Source organism: Oncorhynchus kisutch, linkage group LG22, assembly GCF_002021735.2.
Source record: "Oncorhynchus kisutch isolate 150728-3 linkage group LG22, Okis_V2, whole genome shotgun sequence".
NCBI classification, from domain to species: Eukaryota; Metazoa; Chordata; class Actinopteri; order Salmoniformes; family Salmonidae; genus Oncorhynchus; species Oncorhynchus kisutch.
This window is the reverse complement of record NC_034195.2, coordinates 11488190-11504857: the sequence shown is the minus strand read 5'-3', so window position 1 is coordinate 11504857 and position 16668 is coordinate 11488190. Positions and strand designations below refer to the sequence as shown.

The 16668-nt window shown below is 43.0% G+C and overlaps 1 protein-coding gene and 1 long non-coding RNA gene across 4 annotated transcripts; both read right to left on the bottom strand.

The window, feature by feature from the left end:
* Positions 1-2840: 2840 nt before the first annotated feature.
* Positions 2841-9214, bottom strand: plscr3a (phospholipid scramblase 3a). 3 transcript variants are annotated; one of them, XM_031802195.1, is made up of 8 exons: positions 9072-9214; positions 8109-8844; positions 7591-7670; positions 7383-7425; positions 7061-7281; positions 4689-4850; positions 4298-4459; positions 2841-3353 (listed from the first exon to the last, which is right to left on the bottom strand). In XM_031802195.1, exons 3-8 carry the CDS (start codon positions 7645-7647, stop codon positions 3294-3296), a joined length of 705 nt encoding a protein of 234 aa, XP_031658055.1. In that variant the 5' UTR covers positions 7648-7670; positions 8109-8844; positions 9072-9214; the 3' UTR covers positions 2841-3293. The 3 variants fall into 3 exon arrangements, with proteins under 3 accessions (XP_031658055.1, XP_031658054.1, XP_031658056.1); XM_031802194.1 differs by having other exon boundaries at positions 8109-8244; positions 9072-9202; XM_031802196.1 differs by lacking the exon at positions 9072-9214 and adding an exon at positions 8937-9050 and having other exon boundaries at positions 8109-8244.
* A 2683-nt stretch (positions 9215-11897) lies between these two features.
* Positions 11898-13603, bottom strand: LOC109867484 (uncharacterized). Its single transcript, XR_004204877.1, has 3 exons — positions 13566-13603; positions 13005-13079; positions 11898-12885 (listed from the first exon to the last, which is right to left on the bottom strand). It is a non-coding gene; the product is annotated as an uncharacterized LOC109867484 (long non-coding RNA).
* Positions 13604-16668: the final 3065 nt, after the last annotated feature.

The window sequence follows — 16668 nt, the reverse complement described above, 5'->3', positions numbered from 1 at the left end:
TTAAAAAGACAGCTCGGTACCGTCAGCTTTTACATAGACAAAAAATGAGGAACTCAATCTCTTTTCCACTTTGAGTCATGAGAGATTGACATGCACTTCATTAATGTTAGCTCTCCGTGTACTTTTAAGGGCTAGCCGTGCTGCCCTGTTCTGAGCCACCTGCAATTTCCCCAAGTTCCTCTTTGTGGCACTTGACTGAACAGTAGTCCTGAACAGTAGTCCAGGTTCGACAAAACCAGGGTCTGTAGGACCTGCCTTGTTGATAGTGTTGTTAAGACGAAGGCAGAGCAGTGCTTTATTATGGACAGATTTCTCCCCATCTTAGCTACTGTTGTATCAATATGTTTTGACCATGGAGGTATACAATCCAGGGTTACTCTAAGCAGTTTAGTCACCTCAACTTGCTCAATGTCCACATTATTCATTGCGAGATGTAGTTGAGGTTTAGGGTTTAGTGAATGATTTGTCCCAAATACAATTCTTAAGTTTTGGAAATATTTAGAACTAACTTATTCCTTGCTACCCATTCTGAAACTAACTGCAGCTCTTTGTTAAGTGTTGCAGTCATTTCAGTCGCTGTAGTAGCTGATGTGCATAGTATTGAGTCATCCGCATACATGGACACACTGGCCTTACTCAAAGCCAGTGGCATGTCGTTAGTAAAGATTGAAAAAGCAAGGGGCCTAAACAACTACCCTGGGGAATTCCTGCTTCTACCTGGATTATGTTTGAGAGGTTTCCATTAAAGAACTGTTCTGTTAGACATAAAGCTTATATCTCTCAAATGTTGTGCACATTTGTTTACATCCCTGTTAGTGAGCATTTCTCCTTTGCCAAGATAATCCATCTACCTGACATATCAAGAACCTGTTTTAAAATCATGATAATTACACAAGTGCACCTTGTGCTGGGGGACAACAAAAGGCCACTCTAAAATGTGCAGTTTTGTCACACAGCACAATGCCAAAGATGAAAATGTCCCAGTTCTTCCATGGCCTGCATACTCATCAGACATGTCAAACCTGGTTTAAAAAAACATATAAAGCAATAATTTATGTCACAATACCTCTCCCCTATTTGATAGTTTGTGTGTATGTATTGACATGTAGGCTACATGTGCCTTTTTAAAAATGTATGTAGTTCTGTTCTTGTCTATTATTGTTCTGTATTATGTCATGTTTCATGTTTTGTGTGGACCCCAGGAAGAGTAGCCTCTGCTTTCGCAACAGCTAAGGGGGATACTAATAAAACACCAAATACCGATTGAGCATGTTTGGGATGTTCTGGATTGACATGTACGACAGTGTGTTCCAGTTCCCACCAAGATCCAGCAACTTCTTATAGACATTGATGAGGAGTGGTACATCATTCCACAGGCCACAATCAACAGCCTCATCAACTCTATGCGAAGGTGATGTGTTGCACTATATGAGGCAAATGGTGGTCACACCAGATTCTGACTGCTTTTTTGATTCACACCTTCCTTTTGGTTTTAAGGTACAATATACAGTATAAAGAAAAAAGTATATTGACACCCCTTCAAATTTCAAACTTGCATTTGGCTATTTCAGCTACACCCGTTGCTGACAGGTGTATAAAATTGAGTACACAGCCATGCAATCCCCATAGACAAACATTGGCAGTAGAATGGCTTTACTGAAGAGCTCAGTAACTTTCAACAGGGCACCGTCATAGGATGCCACCTTTACAAGTCCTCAGTTTGTCACATTTCTGCCCTGCTAGAGCTACCCTGGTCAACTGCAAGTGCTGTCATTGTGAAGTGGAAACGTCTAGAAGCAACAACGGCTCAGCCGAAAAGTGGTCACACAAGCTCGGGACCGGCAAGCGCATAGCTCGTAATTTTTTTTGTTGTGGTTCGGGCTTGGCCCCTTAGTTCCAGTGAAGGGAAATCTTAACTCTAGAGCATGCAAAGCCATTCTAGACTATTCTGTTCTTCCAACTGTGACAACAGTTTGGGGAAGGCCCTTTCCTATTTCAGCATGGCAATGCTCCCAAGCACAAAGCGAAGTCCATACAGAAATCATTTGTCAAGTTTGGTGTGGAAGAACTTGACTGGCCTGCACAGAGCCCTAACCTCAACCTCATTGAACGCCTTTTGGATTAATTGGAACACCGACAGTGAGCCAAGTCTAATAGCCCAACATCAGTGCCCGACCTCACGAATGCTCTTGTGACTGAATGGAAGAAAGTTCCCACAGCAATGTTCCAACATCTAATGGAAAACCTTCCCATAAGACTGGAGGCTGTTATAGCAGCAAAGGGTGAACCAACTTCATACTAATGGCCATGATTTTGGAATGAGATGTTCAACAAGCAGGTGTCCACATGCCTTTGGTCATGCACTGTATCTGTGATCGACAGATGCATATCTGTATTCCCAGTCATGTGAAATCCATAGATTTCTTTTCAGTTGACTGATTTCCTTATATGAACTGTAACTCAGTAAAATCTTTGTCTTTATATTTTTGTTCAGTGTATCTAATAAAAATATATTAATGTTTTATTTTTGATATTTCTTTTTACAAATATTCACATTTTTTCCCACATTAACATTAGTATTTTGTGTAAATTGTTGACCAAAAATGACAATTAAATGCATTTTAATCACAGTTTGTAGCACAACAAAATGTGGAAAAAGTAGTGGAGTGACAACCTTCTGAAGGCATTGAGAAACATAGTGAAAAGATGGTAAAATGTGTTTATTCGGGAACATTTGAAACTGCCATTTGCGCTGTCAGTGTATTACTGCTGTGAGAGTGTACGTTGGAAAGCTAATGTGGAGTGTACCAACTGAGATTTAAATCATTTACAGAAACAGATTTTTACAAATGTAAAATATTTTTATTATGTTATCATCCCTGTGGTATTGAGAGATAAACATGGTAATGGTTTTACTGATTGCACATAAATGATAATTCATACATGATAGAGTGCTTGCTTTGTTATTCAACTGATCTTGTGTCCTTTCTGTCATCCAGTGAACCCCATTCATTGCTGCTCGCAGCTATATTTGAGAATGTCCTTCATCCTTTACATGAGATACCCAATATTATTACATGACATTTCAATATTTTCAAAAGAAAAAGCACAGTGTTACAAATGTTTGAATAATTGTATTCAGACAACCAAAATACAGATTAATATATTGAATTAATAAAGAACACATATTTGTTTTGTCTTAAATGTCATGTTATGTGATTCATATGCATCCAATAGCCATGTCATTATCAACTATAGTACCATGTAATTTGTACATGATCAAAAACTCTCTCTTATCCAAATACAGAACATCGTTGATCACCGTCACCACTGCTTTCAAAGAACATGAAATCCTGTTTGGAGACAAAGAATAAAGAAAGAGAAAATGGATACACAATGAATAGGCATGATGGAGATCATCACACACTATCATAAATACGTACTTGTTTGATTCATCTTAATAGACAGGATTTATAATGGCTTTATATTGATGCACTACAATAGGAGTGTCAGTACTGACTAATTGATTGGTTTGCCGGTAAATTTTCAGCAATGCTTGCTTCACTAGGTCACTGACACAATGATTGAGAAATTCGCTTATGGATTATAGCCTATGTACTGTATATGTGTTACGGTTTTCTAGTGGTGAAGGAGAGTCGGACAAAAACGCAGCGTGTAGATTGCGATCCATTTTTAATCAAACAAACGTAAACACGAAATAACACAAACACTACAAAACAATAAACGTAATGTGAAAACCGAAACAGCCTATATTTGTCAACTAACACAGCGACAGGAACTAAGGACACTAAGGACAATCACCCACGACAAACTCAAAGAATATGGCTGCCTAAATATGGTTCCCAATCAGAGACAACGATAAGCACCTGCCTCTGATTGAGAACCACTCCAGACAGCCATAGACTTCGCTAGATAACCCCACTAGCTACAATCCCAAATACATACACACCAAAACCCCAAGACAAAACACACCACAATACAAAAACTCCATGCCACACCCTGGCCTGACCCAATACATGAAGAAAAACACAAAATACTTAGACCAGGGCGTGACAATATGTGTGTAATGTACTATATAAGAGTGCTCCTACAAAGAATTCCAATGTAGGCTATGTCTTCTCAACAACTACAAATGCCAAATGAACTTGAATCTGACTTAGCTCTATAGATATGGCTGGGTTTACACAGGCAGCCCAATTCAGATCTTTTGCCAATAATGGGGCCACAGATCATAATTGGGTTGCCTGGGTAAGTCGCAGCGTGTGACAACACTTACAATAAGGATGCAGGCCCCCATCAGCACAGCCTTCATCTTGACATCCAGGTCCATGGGGAACTGGATCCCAAAGTTGTCTGAGTCAGTGAAGGCCTCCTTTATCAGCCCACTCCACTGCTTACTTATTCTCCCAATGGGCTGGTCGCTGTCCTTACCCATCACCTGTTATAGAAACACAAAGGACTCTAATCAGGGTGATGTTTATTAGGCAGCAAATGGAAGAAAACAACTTGAAATAGTGAGGGGTTACCTGGACTCCACCCCCCCCCCCCCCCCCCCCCGTTTTGCTACAGTGTGGCCTAATGAGGACAACCTAGGGTTTAACAGACTCAGGGCAACTTGAACACTCACAAATAGAGATAGACCACAGTCCTCTCCCTAACAGCCTCACCTCAAAATCAACATCTCCACAGCAGCTACAGGCACAGAAAGGACCTTCAATCGTCAGGAGAGTCTCTTTGGCAGCTCCTAGGATGGACAGTTTTGGCTTGAAGGGATGCCAGTTCTGAACCACATAACCTATGGTGGTGCTAGGAGGGGATTGGACCTCCATCTATGACAGACAAGCATTCACAGATACAGAGGGAAATGGTCAAGGGAGAAAAAATTATTCAGACGTTAGAGTATCCTTGAAACAGTATCTTGCAATGATAAAATTGAGCAGCCAGTCTCTGTTACAAGTGTGTTATGATTGTCGTCTGAGATTCCCAAAGATTGGAAAGCAGCTGCGGTCATCCCCCTCTTCAAAGGGGGGGACACTCTTGACCCAAACTGCTACAGACCTATATCTATCCTACCGTGCCTTTCTAAGGTCTTCGAAAGCCAAGTCAACAAACAGATTACCGACCATTTTGAATCTCACCATACCTTCTCTGCTATGCAATCTGGTTTCAGAGCTGGTCATGGGTGCACCTCAGCCACGCTCAAGGTCCTAAACGATATCTTAACCGCCATCGATAAGAAACATTACTGTGCAGCCGTATTCATTGATCTGGCCAAGGCTTTCGACTCTGTCAATCACCACATCCTCATCGGCAGACTCGACAGCCTTGGTTTCTCAAATGATTGCCTCGCCTGGTTCACCAACTACTTCTCTGATAGAGTTCAGTGTGTCAAATCGGAGGGTCTGCTGTCCGGACCTCTGGCAGTCTCTATGGGGGTGCCACAGGGTTCAATTCTTGGACCGACTCTCTTCTCTGTATACATCAATGAGGTCGCTCTTGCTGCTGGTGAGTCCCTAATCCACCTCTACGCAGACGACACCATTCTGTATACTTCCGGCCCTTCTTTGGACACTGTGTTAACAACCCTCCAGGCAAGCTTCAATGCCATACAACTCTCCTTCCGTGGCCTCCAATTGCTCTTAAATACAAGTAAAACTAAATGCATGCTCTTCAACCGATCGCTACCTGCACCTACCCGCCTGTCCAACATCACTACTCTGGACGGCTCTGACAACTACAAATACTTAGGTGTCTGGTTAGACTGTAAACTCTCCTTCCAGACCCATATCAAACATCTCCAATCCAAAGTTAAATCTAGAATTGGCTTCCTATTTCGCAACAAAGCATCCTTCACTCATGCTGCCAAACATACCCTTGTAAAACTGACCATCCTACCAATCCTCGACTTTGGCGATGTCATTTACAAAATAGCCTCCAATACCCTACTCAACAAATTGGATGCAGTCTATCACAGTGCAAACCGTTTTATCACCAAAGCCCCATATACTACCCACCATTGCGACCTGTACGCTCTCGTTGGCTGGCCCTCGCTTCATACTCGTCGCCAAACCCACTGGCTCCATGTCATCTACAAGACCCTGCTAGGTAAAGTCCCCCCTTATCTCAGCTCGCTGGTCACCATAGCATCTCCCACCTGTAGCACACGCTCCAGCAGGTATATCTATCTAGTCACCCCCAAAACCAATTCATTCTTTGGCCGCCTCTCCTTCCAGTTCTCTGCTGCCAATGACTGGAACGAACTACAAAATCTCTGAAACTGGAAACACTTATCTCCCTAACTAGCTTTAAGCACCAACTGTCAGAGCAGCTCACAGATTACTGCACCTGTACATAGCCCACCTATAATTTAGCCCAAACAACTACCTCTTTCCCAACTGTATTTAATTTATTTATTTATTTTGCTCCTTTGCACCCCATTATTTTTATTTCTACTTTGCACATTCTTCCATTGCAAAACTACCATTCCAGTGTTTTACTTGCTATATTGTATTTACTTTGCCACCATGGCCTTTTTTGCCTTTACCTCCCTTCTCACCTCATTTGCTCACATTGTATATAGACTTGTTTATACTGTATTATTGACTGTATGTTTGTTTTACTCCATGTGTAACTCTGTGTCGTTGTATCTGTCGAACTGCTTTGCTTTATCTTGGCCAGGTCGCAATTGTAAATGAGAACTTGTTCTCAACTTGCCTACCTGGTTAAATAAAGGTAAAATAAAATAAATAAAATAAAATAGTGTTATTTAGAAGCTGTGTTATAAGTGGCCACTTGCGAGCAACAGGGGAAGTAGCAGGAGGTGTCTGTTATAATATGTATATTGTAAGCGATTTCTGGCAGCTAAGAAAATAGCAGGTGTCTGTTATACATGTGATGTGATTGAGGTTATAAGCTGCATTATAAGCAGTTCAAATACATCTTACAGACAGCAGAGGAAGTAGCAGGAGGTGTCTGTTGTAAGGGTGTTATAAGATGTTTTACAAGATGTTAATATGTGTGTTATGAACAGTTATAATACCTCTTGCAGGCAGCAGGGCCAGAAGCAGGAGGTGCAGCGGAAGGGCTTGACCAGGTGCATGACCTCCTGGCCACTGTGGTCTTTGATCTTCATCTCAAACATGCGGTTGGGACCACAGCAGTTCCGGGTGCAGCAGTCACTATCCTCCTTGGCCGTGTAGATTTCCTGCCCCAAACTGTTCTTGATTACGTACCGGTTTTTAGTCTCAAAGGAAGTGATGGCTAGAGAGGAGCATAGGAAGAAAGGGTTCACTGGGGATGTGGGTGGAGGTGAGAGATCGTGTCGGAGTAATTAATGGCATGCTGTGTATAACATAACTTACCCTCAAGCAGTTCCATTTTCTGATGGATCAAGATTTGATCGATCTGTAGCAAACAGATAAAGGTGGGATTGGGTACAGAGTTCCCTACCGTGGCCAGCCTTCTCCCGTCTCCTAACCAATTATCTTATCCCATAAAAGTTAACATTTGACTTTTTTGAGGTCACAGTTCCATAAACAAAATATAAGACGATTGACTTCACTGTCTTACCTGTGTTAGGTACTCCAGGCCAGGGGGCACTCCTGTTGATCGAAAGTTATTTTCCATGGCGTGGTAGGATCAGTAGCAGCCTGAGCACACCCACATTAAATCAGACAAATTGACCATGGTGGATGGATGGATAATAAAGTTAGGTGAAATGTGGTTTACAAGCTCAGTTTACAACCATAGGACTGAGCTACCTGGTTAATCATTACACTACTCAGTCAATAGCACCATTCAAAGTTGCTTTCCAATTCATGTGTACTATTCCTTAGTACTATTCCATATATTTTACGTAAATGCTATACCAAAACAAACAATATTGAAAGATGGACTCTTAGAGCTAAGATATCCCTGATCTTACATCCACTTTGTTGGTGTCATGGCAATTTTACAGAGCTCCGCTCAAAGTAATACATGCGGCATATAATAGTACTATATATATATATTGTAAGAACTTACAATGGAACAACAATTTTAGAATACCAAATGAACACATATCTGTGAGGTACTGAGAATCAACTTACATCCAAATTCCTTGCTATTTGTTGCCAGAGCTTCTGAAGGTGTTGCTCTCTGTGTTGGTGTTGTTCTCTGTATGTGCTAAGTAATCGACGCAATCAGAAGTGATTCATGCGTGTAAGGTGTGTTTCATTGACATGACTGTGAGAGATGGAAAAAGTATTTTCAGTCCAAGATCAATAGCACCCACATTAAAAGCTCTTTTTCCCTGTTTGATTTACACACACATATATTTACAGAAAGAGCTCAGGAGAAATGCATATACAGTATACGTATAGGTTAGAACATTTTGTAAAAGAGTACAGTTGACGTATAACTCAACAAACATAAAAAGAAAGAAAGAAAAGCACCAGCCTTCCTCTGTCGCAACAAGTGACAACTTATATTTCTAAATCTGAATGCACCCTTTGGGGGACACACACACAAAAAGCCACAGATTTGCTTATGTGATTTAGTGCATAGCTCAAATTACACAAAGAGCCCTTTCAAAACAAAAACAGAATTGTTTTGTCGTTGTCAAGGGGCAAAAGGATACAGTCTTAAACCCAGGAACTATCCTCAGGTGTCTTTCTTTTGTTCAAATCTTCGGTCATGTCGACAGTCCATGCACTTCTGACAGAATATGTCTGGCACATTTGACTTCTTAATATTTGCGGAGGAGAGTACCTATATCTCATACTGGTTGCACTCCATGGGCAGATTTGCCCAAGTCACTCAGTCAGAATAAAAGATCATGGATCACTAAAAAAAACAGAAAGACAGTGTCGATACTTAGAGACCAAAAAAAGGGCTCTTTAGACCGACGCTGCTAAATGTATGAAAATATTAACCACCTTATTTGCTAAAAGTTCTGGTTCTGCTGGTCCGAGTGCTATGTCTGTGAGAAATGACAGGTCAGCGGCTGCTGCCGCTGCAGTAGAGGACAGAAGTGCAGTCGAGGTAGGAAGAAAACAGAGAAAGATACTCACCCAAACTGACACAGATCATATAGCCTACTACTGCCAGTTACGCCTAACATTTTGGTTTGAAATGTAATTAAATAGTAGGCTAATTAAGAGACGGGGCTTCGGGGAAACGTTTAGACACTAGGCTACTTGCAATACAGCGTAACAAGTCGTTAAATTGGCTTTTATAACACATACATTACCAGTCAAAAGTTTGGACACACCTACTCATTCAAGGGTTTTTCTTAATTTTTTAAATAATAGTGAAGGACACTATGAAATAACACATATGGAATCATGTAGTAACCAAAAAAGTGTTAAACAAATCTATGTCATGCCCTGGTCTTAGTATTTTGTGTTTTCTTTACTATTTTGGTCAGGCCAGGGTGTGACATGGGTGAATTATGTGTTGGTTTTGTCTAGGTTTTTTTTGTAGGTTATGGGATTGTGGTTAGTGGAGTTGTCTAGAAAAGTCTATGGTTGCCTGGAGTGGTTCTGCATTCCAGGCATTTTGGTCCTCCTCTCCTTCGACGGAAGAAAACCTTAACAGAATCACCCACCACAAGAGGACCAAGCGGCGTGGTGACAGGCAGCGGCAGCAGGAGCAGCAAAATCCAGATTTCTGGACATGGGAGGAAATCTTGGATGGGAAAGGATCCTGGGCACAGCCAGGAGAATATCGCCGCCCCAAAGAAGAGTTGGAGGTGGCGAAGGCGGAGAGGCACTGGTATGAGGAGGCAGCACGGTGACGCAGATACCAGCTCCTCGTATCGGCCGGGCTAGAGTGGGCATCGAGCCAAGTGTCATGAAGCCGGCTCTACGCATCTGGTCTCCAGTGCGTCTCCTTGGGCCGGCTTACATGGCACCAGCCTTGCGCGCGGTGTCCCCGGTTCGCCTGCATAGCCCAGTGCGGGCTATTCCACCTCGCCGCACTGGCAGGGTGACCGGGAGCATTCAACCAGGTAAGGTTGGGCAGGCTCGGTGCTCAAGAGCTCCAGTGCGCCTGCACGGTCCGGTCTATCCAGTACCACCTCCACGCACCAGCCCTCCGGTGGCAGCTCTCCGCACCAGGCTTCCTGTGCGTGTCCTCGGCCCAGAAGCGGGGAGATGGGGGCTTGGGCAAGTTTTTGGGGTGCAGAGCTGTTGGCCGCGGTAGGGGTAGCCAGGTGGAAAGCATGGCCAGCCGTAGAAAAACGGTTCTTGAAATGATCGATTATGGCAGAATTATTGGTGGTGACAGTGTTTCCTATCCTCAGTGCAGTGGGCAGCTGGAAGGAGGTACTCTTATTCTCCATGGACTTTACAGTGTCCCAAAACCTTTGGAATTAGTGCTACAGGATGCAAATTTCTGTTTGAAAAAGCTAGCCTTAGCTTTCCTAACTGACTGTGTATGTTGGTTCCTGACTTCACTGAAAGTTGCATATCGCGGGGCGATATTCCATGCTAATACAGTGCACCAAAGGCTGTTCTTAGTTCTACGTTTTTTGAATGGGGCATGCTTATTTAAGATGGTGAGGAAAGTGTGTTTAAAGAGTAACCAGGCATCCTCTAATGACAGGATGAGGTCAGTATCCTTGCAGGACACCCAGGCCAGGTCGATTAGAAAGGCCTGCTGGCTGAAGTGTTTTAGGGAGCATTTGACAGTGATGAGGGGTGGTCATTTGACCGCACACCCATTACGGACCCAGGCAATGAGGCAGTGATCGCTGAGATCCTAGTTGAAGACAGCAGAGGTGTATTAAGAGGGGAAGTTGGTCAGGTTGATATCTAAGAGGGTGCCCATGGTTACGGATTTAGGGTTGTACCTGGTAGGTTCCTTGATCATTTGTGAGATTGAGGGCATCTAGCTTAGATTGTAGGATGTCCGGAGTTTAGGTTTAAGCATATCAAAGTTTAGGTCACCTAACAGTACGAACTCTGAAGATAGATGGGGGGCAATCAATTCACATATGGTGTCCATGGCACAGCTGGGGGCTGAGGGGGGTCTATAACAAGCGGCAATGGTGAGAGACTTGTTTTTGGGAAGGTGGATTTTTAAAAGTAGAAGCTCGAACTGTTTGAGCAGACCTGGATAGTATGACAGAACTCTGCAGAACTCTGCATGTTGTAGTTGGGATGGAAATTTCAGGATTTTTGGTGGCCTTCCTAAGCCAGGATTCAGACACAGCTAAGACATCAGGGTTGTTGAGGTGTACTAAAGCAGTGAATAAAACAAACTTAGCGAGGAGGCTTCTAATTTTAACATGTTGTCACGTTCTGACCTTTATTTCCTTTGTTTTGTCATTATTTAGTATGGTCGGGGCGTGAGTTGGGGTGGGCAGTCTATGTTTGTTTTTTCTATGATTTGGGTATTTCTATGTTTCAGCCTAGTATGGTTCTCAATCAGAGGCAGGTGTCATTAGTTGTCTCTGATTGAGAATCATACTTAGGTAGCCTGGGTTTCACAGTGTGTTTGTGGGTGATTGTTCCTGTCTCTGTGTTTTGCACCAGATAGGGCTGTTTTGGGTTTTCACATTTCTTGTTTTTGTTGTCAGTTGTTCATGTGTACATTTACGTATTAAAAGAACCATGGACACTTACCACGCCGCATATTGGTCCTCTGATCCTTTTCGCCTCTCCTCTTCGGAAGAAGAAGAGGAAATCCCTGACACATGCATGAAACCAAGGTTTTTGCAGTTACAGAAGTCAACAAATGAGAGCGTATGGGGAATGGAAGTGGTGCTGGGGGCTGCAGGGCCTGGGTTAACCTCTACATCACCAGTGGAACAGAGGAGGAGTAGGATAAGGGTACAGCTAAAGGCTATAAGAACTGGTCGTCTAGTGCGTTCGGAACAGAGAGTAAAAGGAGAAGATTTCTGGGCGTGGAAGAATAGATTCAAGGCATAATGTATAGACAAGGGTATGGTAGAATGTGAGTAAAGTGGAGGTAAACCTAGGCATTGATTGATGATGAGAGGGGTTATGTCTCTAGAGGCACCAGTTAAGCCAGGTGATGTCACCGCATGTGTGGAGGGTGGAACAAAAGGCCTATCTAAGGCATATTGGGCAGGGCTGGGGGCTCTACAGTGAAATAAGAAAAAACTAACCAGAGAAGCAATAGACAAGGCATATTGACATTGTGGAGCAGCATGTGTAGCCGAGTGATCATAGGGTCCAATGAGTAGCAATAGACCTGATTGAGTAGTCGCTAATACACTAGGCGAGCTGGAGACACAGCGATTCAGACAGCTAACGGACCGAGGCAAGCAGATGGGCCTCCGGCGACATCGCAATGGAAGAGCCTGTTGAAACCCCCTCAGACGGTTACGTTGGCAGACCAGTCGTGATGGATCGGAGGGGCTCCGGGTCGGCAGTAAATGGTCCAGGCCAATTGGCAAAAGAGGTATTGTAGCCCAAGAATTGGCTGGTGTACCTCTTTGGCTAGCCGGGAGATGGGCCTAGTTCCAGGCTACCTGGTGCTTGCTTTGGGACCGGGACATTAGCCGGGAGTAGCCACTCGGATTACAGCTAGCTAGCTGCGATGATCTGGTGAAAAGGTTCAGAGCTTGCGGTAGGATTCCGATGCAATGGTCTGAACCACCCATCACAGAACTGGCAGAGACATGTCTCATCAGGGAAGATTCTGAAATGCACAAAGATGACAATACAGGCATGTCACGTGTATGGTTATATTGAAAGTGATGCCACAAGTAACCAAGACATACCTTTAGCATCATTGTTCAGTGTGAGCTTGAGAACACCAAGATCTGGCCATTTCACCACCTCCTCAAACATCCCCATCAACTTCAGTTCTGGACCCATCATATAGCTTTGCCTCTGATAAACTAGTAAGTGGGATCTCAAATGACAAACATTAAAACAACCTACAATTACAATCGTAATGGTAAGAGTAATCAGACTGACTTGTAAATGTATGACCACAATACATTTATTTCCAATCACAAATGAAAAGTTTACCTCCAAGTATCAGGTCAATGATCTTGACATATTTTTGTTCACCATTGAATTTCACCCTGATCAGCATGACTAGGTCTGAAAGCAGTTAATGGTACGAGATAAGACCAAAATGGATGAAAAGGCATTACAGTTGTATTTCAATCACGACGACTACAAACGTTTTCACCAATAACCCTTTACTTAGCAAAGCTAATTTCAATGTATATTCTGAAAATATTGGATCATGACCACAACTTAATATTCATGACCACAACTGATATTACTTGAAGCAGGTCCCAAACTACAGCAAATAGACTATTCAATTCATATTCACTGTCCTGAAATATGGACAGCCTAATTAGGCCAGTAAAATACCCTCGTAATTCCAGCTGGTCACTATATTATATTGTCATGTTCTAGGAGCAGTCTTACAAGCCCGCCAAAATCAACTGGTGATAACGTGAGTGGGAAACGAAGATAGCTAGACTAGCTAGCTGCCGATGCAATGGTCACAATATGTATCTATAAGCATCACCCTAAAGTCAAAAATGTAGTTATAATTTGGCTAAATAAACAACTCACCTTAATCAGATTAGTCCTCAATATATAGTAAGCAGCTGAAATAAAGAGAACAAACTAGCATGAGGCTAAAAAAGCTTGGTGCTGAAATGACACGCGCGCGCTTCGAACCACCACGTTGAGCAGGCTAACTGCATCTAGCAAAGACGTGCAAAAAGTGAAACGCAAGTAACTCTAACATTAGCTGCACACAATCAAAACTGTTGCTTTTTATGTTACACTGAAAGTATCAAGTATTTAAATTAAAATAGCTAAATAATATCAGCAAAATAATTGTTTAAAACTCACCTTTGTGTGGAACAAATTGGGATTTTGTTTATTCAACAATGGCGTTGAGAAAAGAGGACATTTTCATGCGGAAACTGAATGTATGGGGCGGGGTTGTGATGAGGTTTACATTTACTGAGTAAAGATCTACACTAATAGAGTAAAATTGTATACCTTAGCAATTAGCACCAGTTATCAGCACTGATGCTAGGGGTCATTTGGCACTGCCTGTTGCTAAAACAACTATGGGAGTCAATCGCTTTTAACAGTGAATTTAACACTGGTGATTTCACTGTGTATTTACACAAATGATAACACACATCACTCCATTCAGTGCTTCCTATATCCATGCTCAGCAAAGCTGTCAAGGCAAAGGGTTGCTACTTTGAAGAAACTCAAATATAAAATATATTTTGATTTGTTTAACACTTTTTGGGTTACTACATGATTCCATGTGTATTATTTCATAGTTTTGATGTCTACATTGTAGAAAATAGTAAAAATAAAGAAAAACCCTGTGTTAAAAATGTGTTACACGGAGCAACCTTGCAACCTTTCAGTTACCAGCCCAATGCTCTAACCACTAGGCTACCCTTCAAAACTTTAGAAGCTTTCAACTTTCCACCCATTTGCAATTTAACCGCTTGTAGGAAAATATAGACAGGACCCAAACGTAACGTAACTCGTATTGGTAAACATGAATATAAAATGAACTTATTTTAAAATTATCTCCTGATATACCTGACCAATATTGAAAACAATGCCCCGGCATCTCCATTGCTTCTCTCCCTCCTTCGGCGAGTGTTCAGGATCAGAGCCTGAACCCATGGAGATAGAGGTCACACACCTTCCCGCGGCGGAATGACGCAGACGGATACAGCTGGGGCAATGTCTGTACTGTGGGCAAATAGGGCACCAGCTCCAGTGGTGTCCAGTACTTCAGAATCCGGGATCCACTAGGGCAGAGGGACCGTCACGTGATGTTCCATCCCCTGGACCAGGAGTGAGTATTCCAGCTACTGCTCTTCCTGTTAGACTCTTTTTAGTACCCATCACTGTGGCTGACTGTCCCTCATGCCCTGTGTCTACAGCTTTAGTGGATTCCGGCGCCGCAGGGAACTTTATGGATCAGACCCTTGCCTCCTCTCTCAACATTACCATCAACCTGCTCTCCCCTTTTCCGGTTCAAGGTCTTGTCTATTGGCCATTATTATCTGGAACCTGACTCAACCACTCACCCTCACCGTGGAGCCCAATCACCAGGAAAACATCCCCTTCTCCATCACCAGTGCACCAGTTCAGAAGATCATCCTCGGTCTACCTTGGCTTCAACAGCATAACCCTACCATCTCATGGTCGAGGATGAGAATCACCGACTGGTCACCTGAATGGTTGCACATTTAACATGCTGGTGGAAATGTGTTAAAATTGATTTAAGTTCCCCGCATTAAAGTCCCCGGCCACTAGGAGCGCCGCCTCTGGATTAGCGGTTTCCTGTTTGCTTATTGCAGTATAAAGCTCATTGAGTGCAGTCTTAGTGCCAGCATCGGTCTGTGGTGGTATGTAGACAGCTACTAAAAATACAGAAACTCTTTAGGTAGATAGTGTGCTCTACAGCTTATCATGAGATACTCTACCTCAGGTGAGCAAAACCTCGACTTCCTTAGATATCATGCACCAGCTGTTGTTTACAAATACACATAGACCACCACCCCTTGTCTTACCATAGGCTGCAGTTCTATCCTGCCAATACAGTGTAAAACCCGCTAGATGTATGTTGTTCATGTCATCGTTCAGCCACGACTCAGTGAAACATAAGATATTACAGTTTTCAATGTCCCGTTGGTAGTTTAATCTTGCTCGTAGGACACCAATTTTATTTTACAATGATTGCATGTTTGCCAATAGAACGGATGGCAGTGGGGGTTTACTCACTCACCCTGATCTCTCAGAAGGCAGCCCGACCTCCGCAACCTCTTCTCTTCACGCTAATTATGGATTTGGGCTTGTTCCCGGGAAGCTGTATATCCTTCACGTTGGACTCGTTAAAGGAAAAAGCTTCTACCAGTTCGTTGTGAGTAATCGCTGTTCTGATGTCCAGAAGCTATTTTTGGTCATAAGAGACGGTAACAGCAGCATTATGTAAAAAAATAAGTTCGAAACAACGTTAAAAAAACAAACTAAGTAACAGTTGGTTAGGAGCACGTAAAGCGTCAGCCATCCTCTCTGTCGCCATTTACTCAGTACTTTATTGAAAGACTTTGGCAGCGATTACAGCATCAAGTCTTCTTGGATATGATGCTGTAAGCTTGGCACACCTGTATATAGGGAGTTTCTCCCATTGTTCTCTGCAGATCCTTTGAAGAACTGGCATGTTGGATGGGGATCATTGTTGCAGCTATTTTCACGTCTCTTCAGAGATGTTCGATCGGGTTCAAGTCCGGACTTTGGCTGGGCCACTCAAGGACCTTCAGAGACTTGTCCCAAAACCACTCCTGCATTGTCTTGGCTGAATTTTTAGGGTCGTTGTCCTGTTGGAATGTGAACCTTCACCCCTGTCTGAGGTCCTGAGCGCTCCGGTGCAGGTTTTCATCAAGGATCTATCTAAACTTTGCTCTGTTCATCTTTGCCTCGATCCTGACTAGTCTCCCAGTCCCTACCGCTGAAAAACATCCCCACAGCATGATGATGCCACCAGGTTTCCTCCAGATGTGATGCTTGGAAATCAAGCCAAAGAGTTCAATCTTGGTTTCATTAGATCAGTAAATCTTGTTTCTCATGGTCTGAGAGTCTTTAGGTGCCTGTTGGCAAACTCCAAGCAGGCTGTCATGTGCCTTTT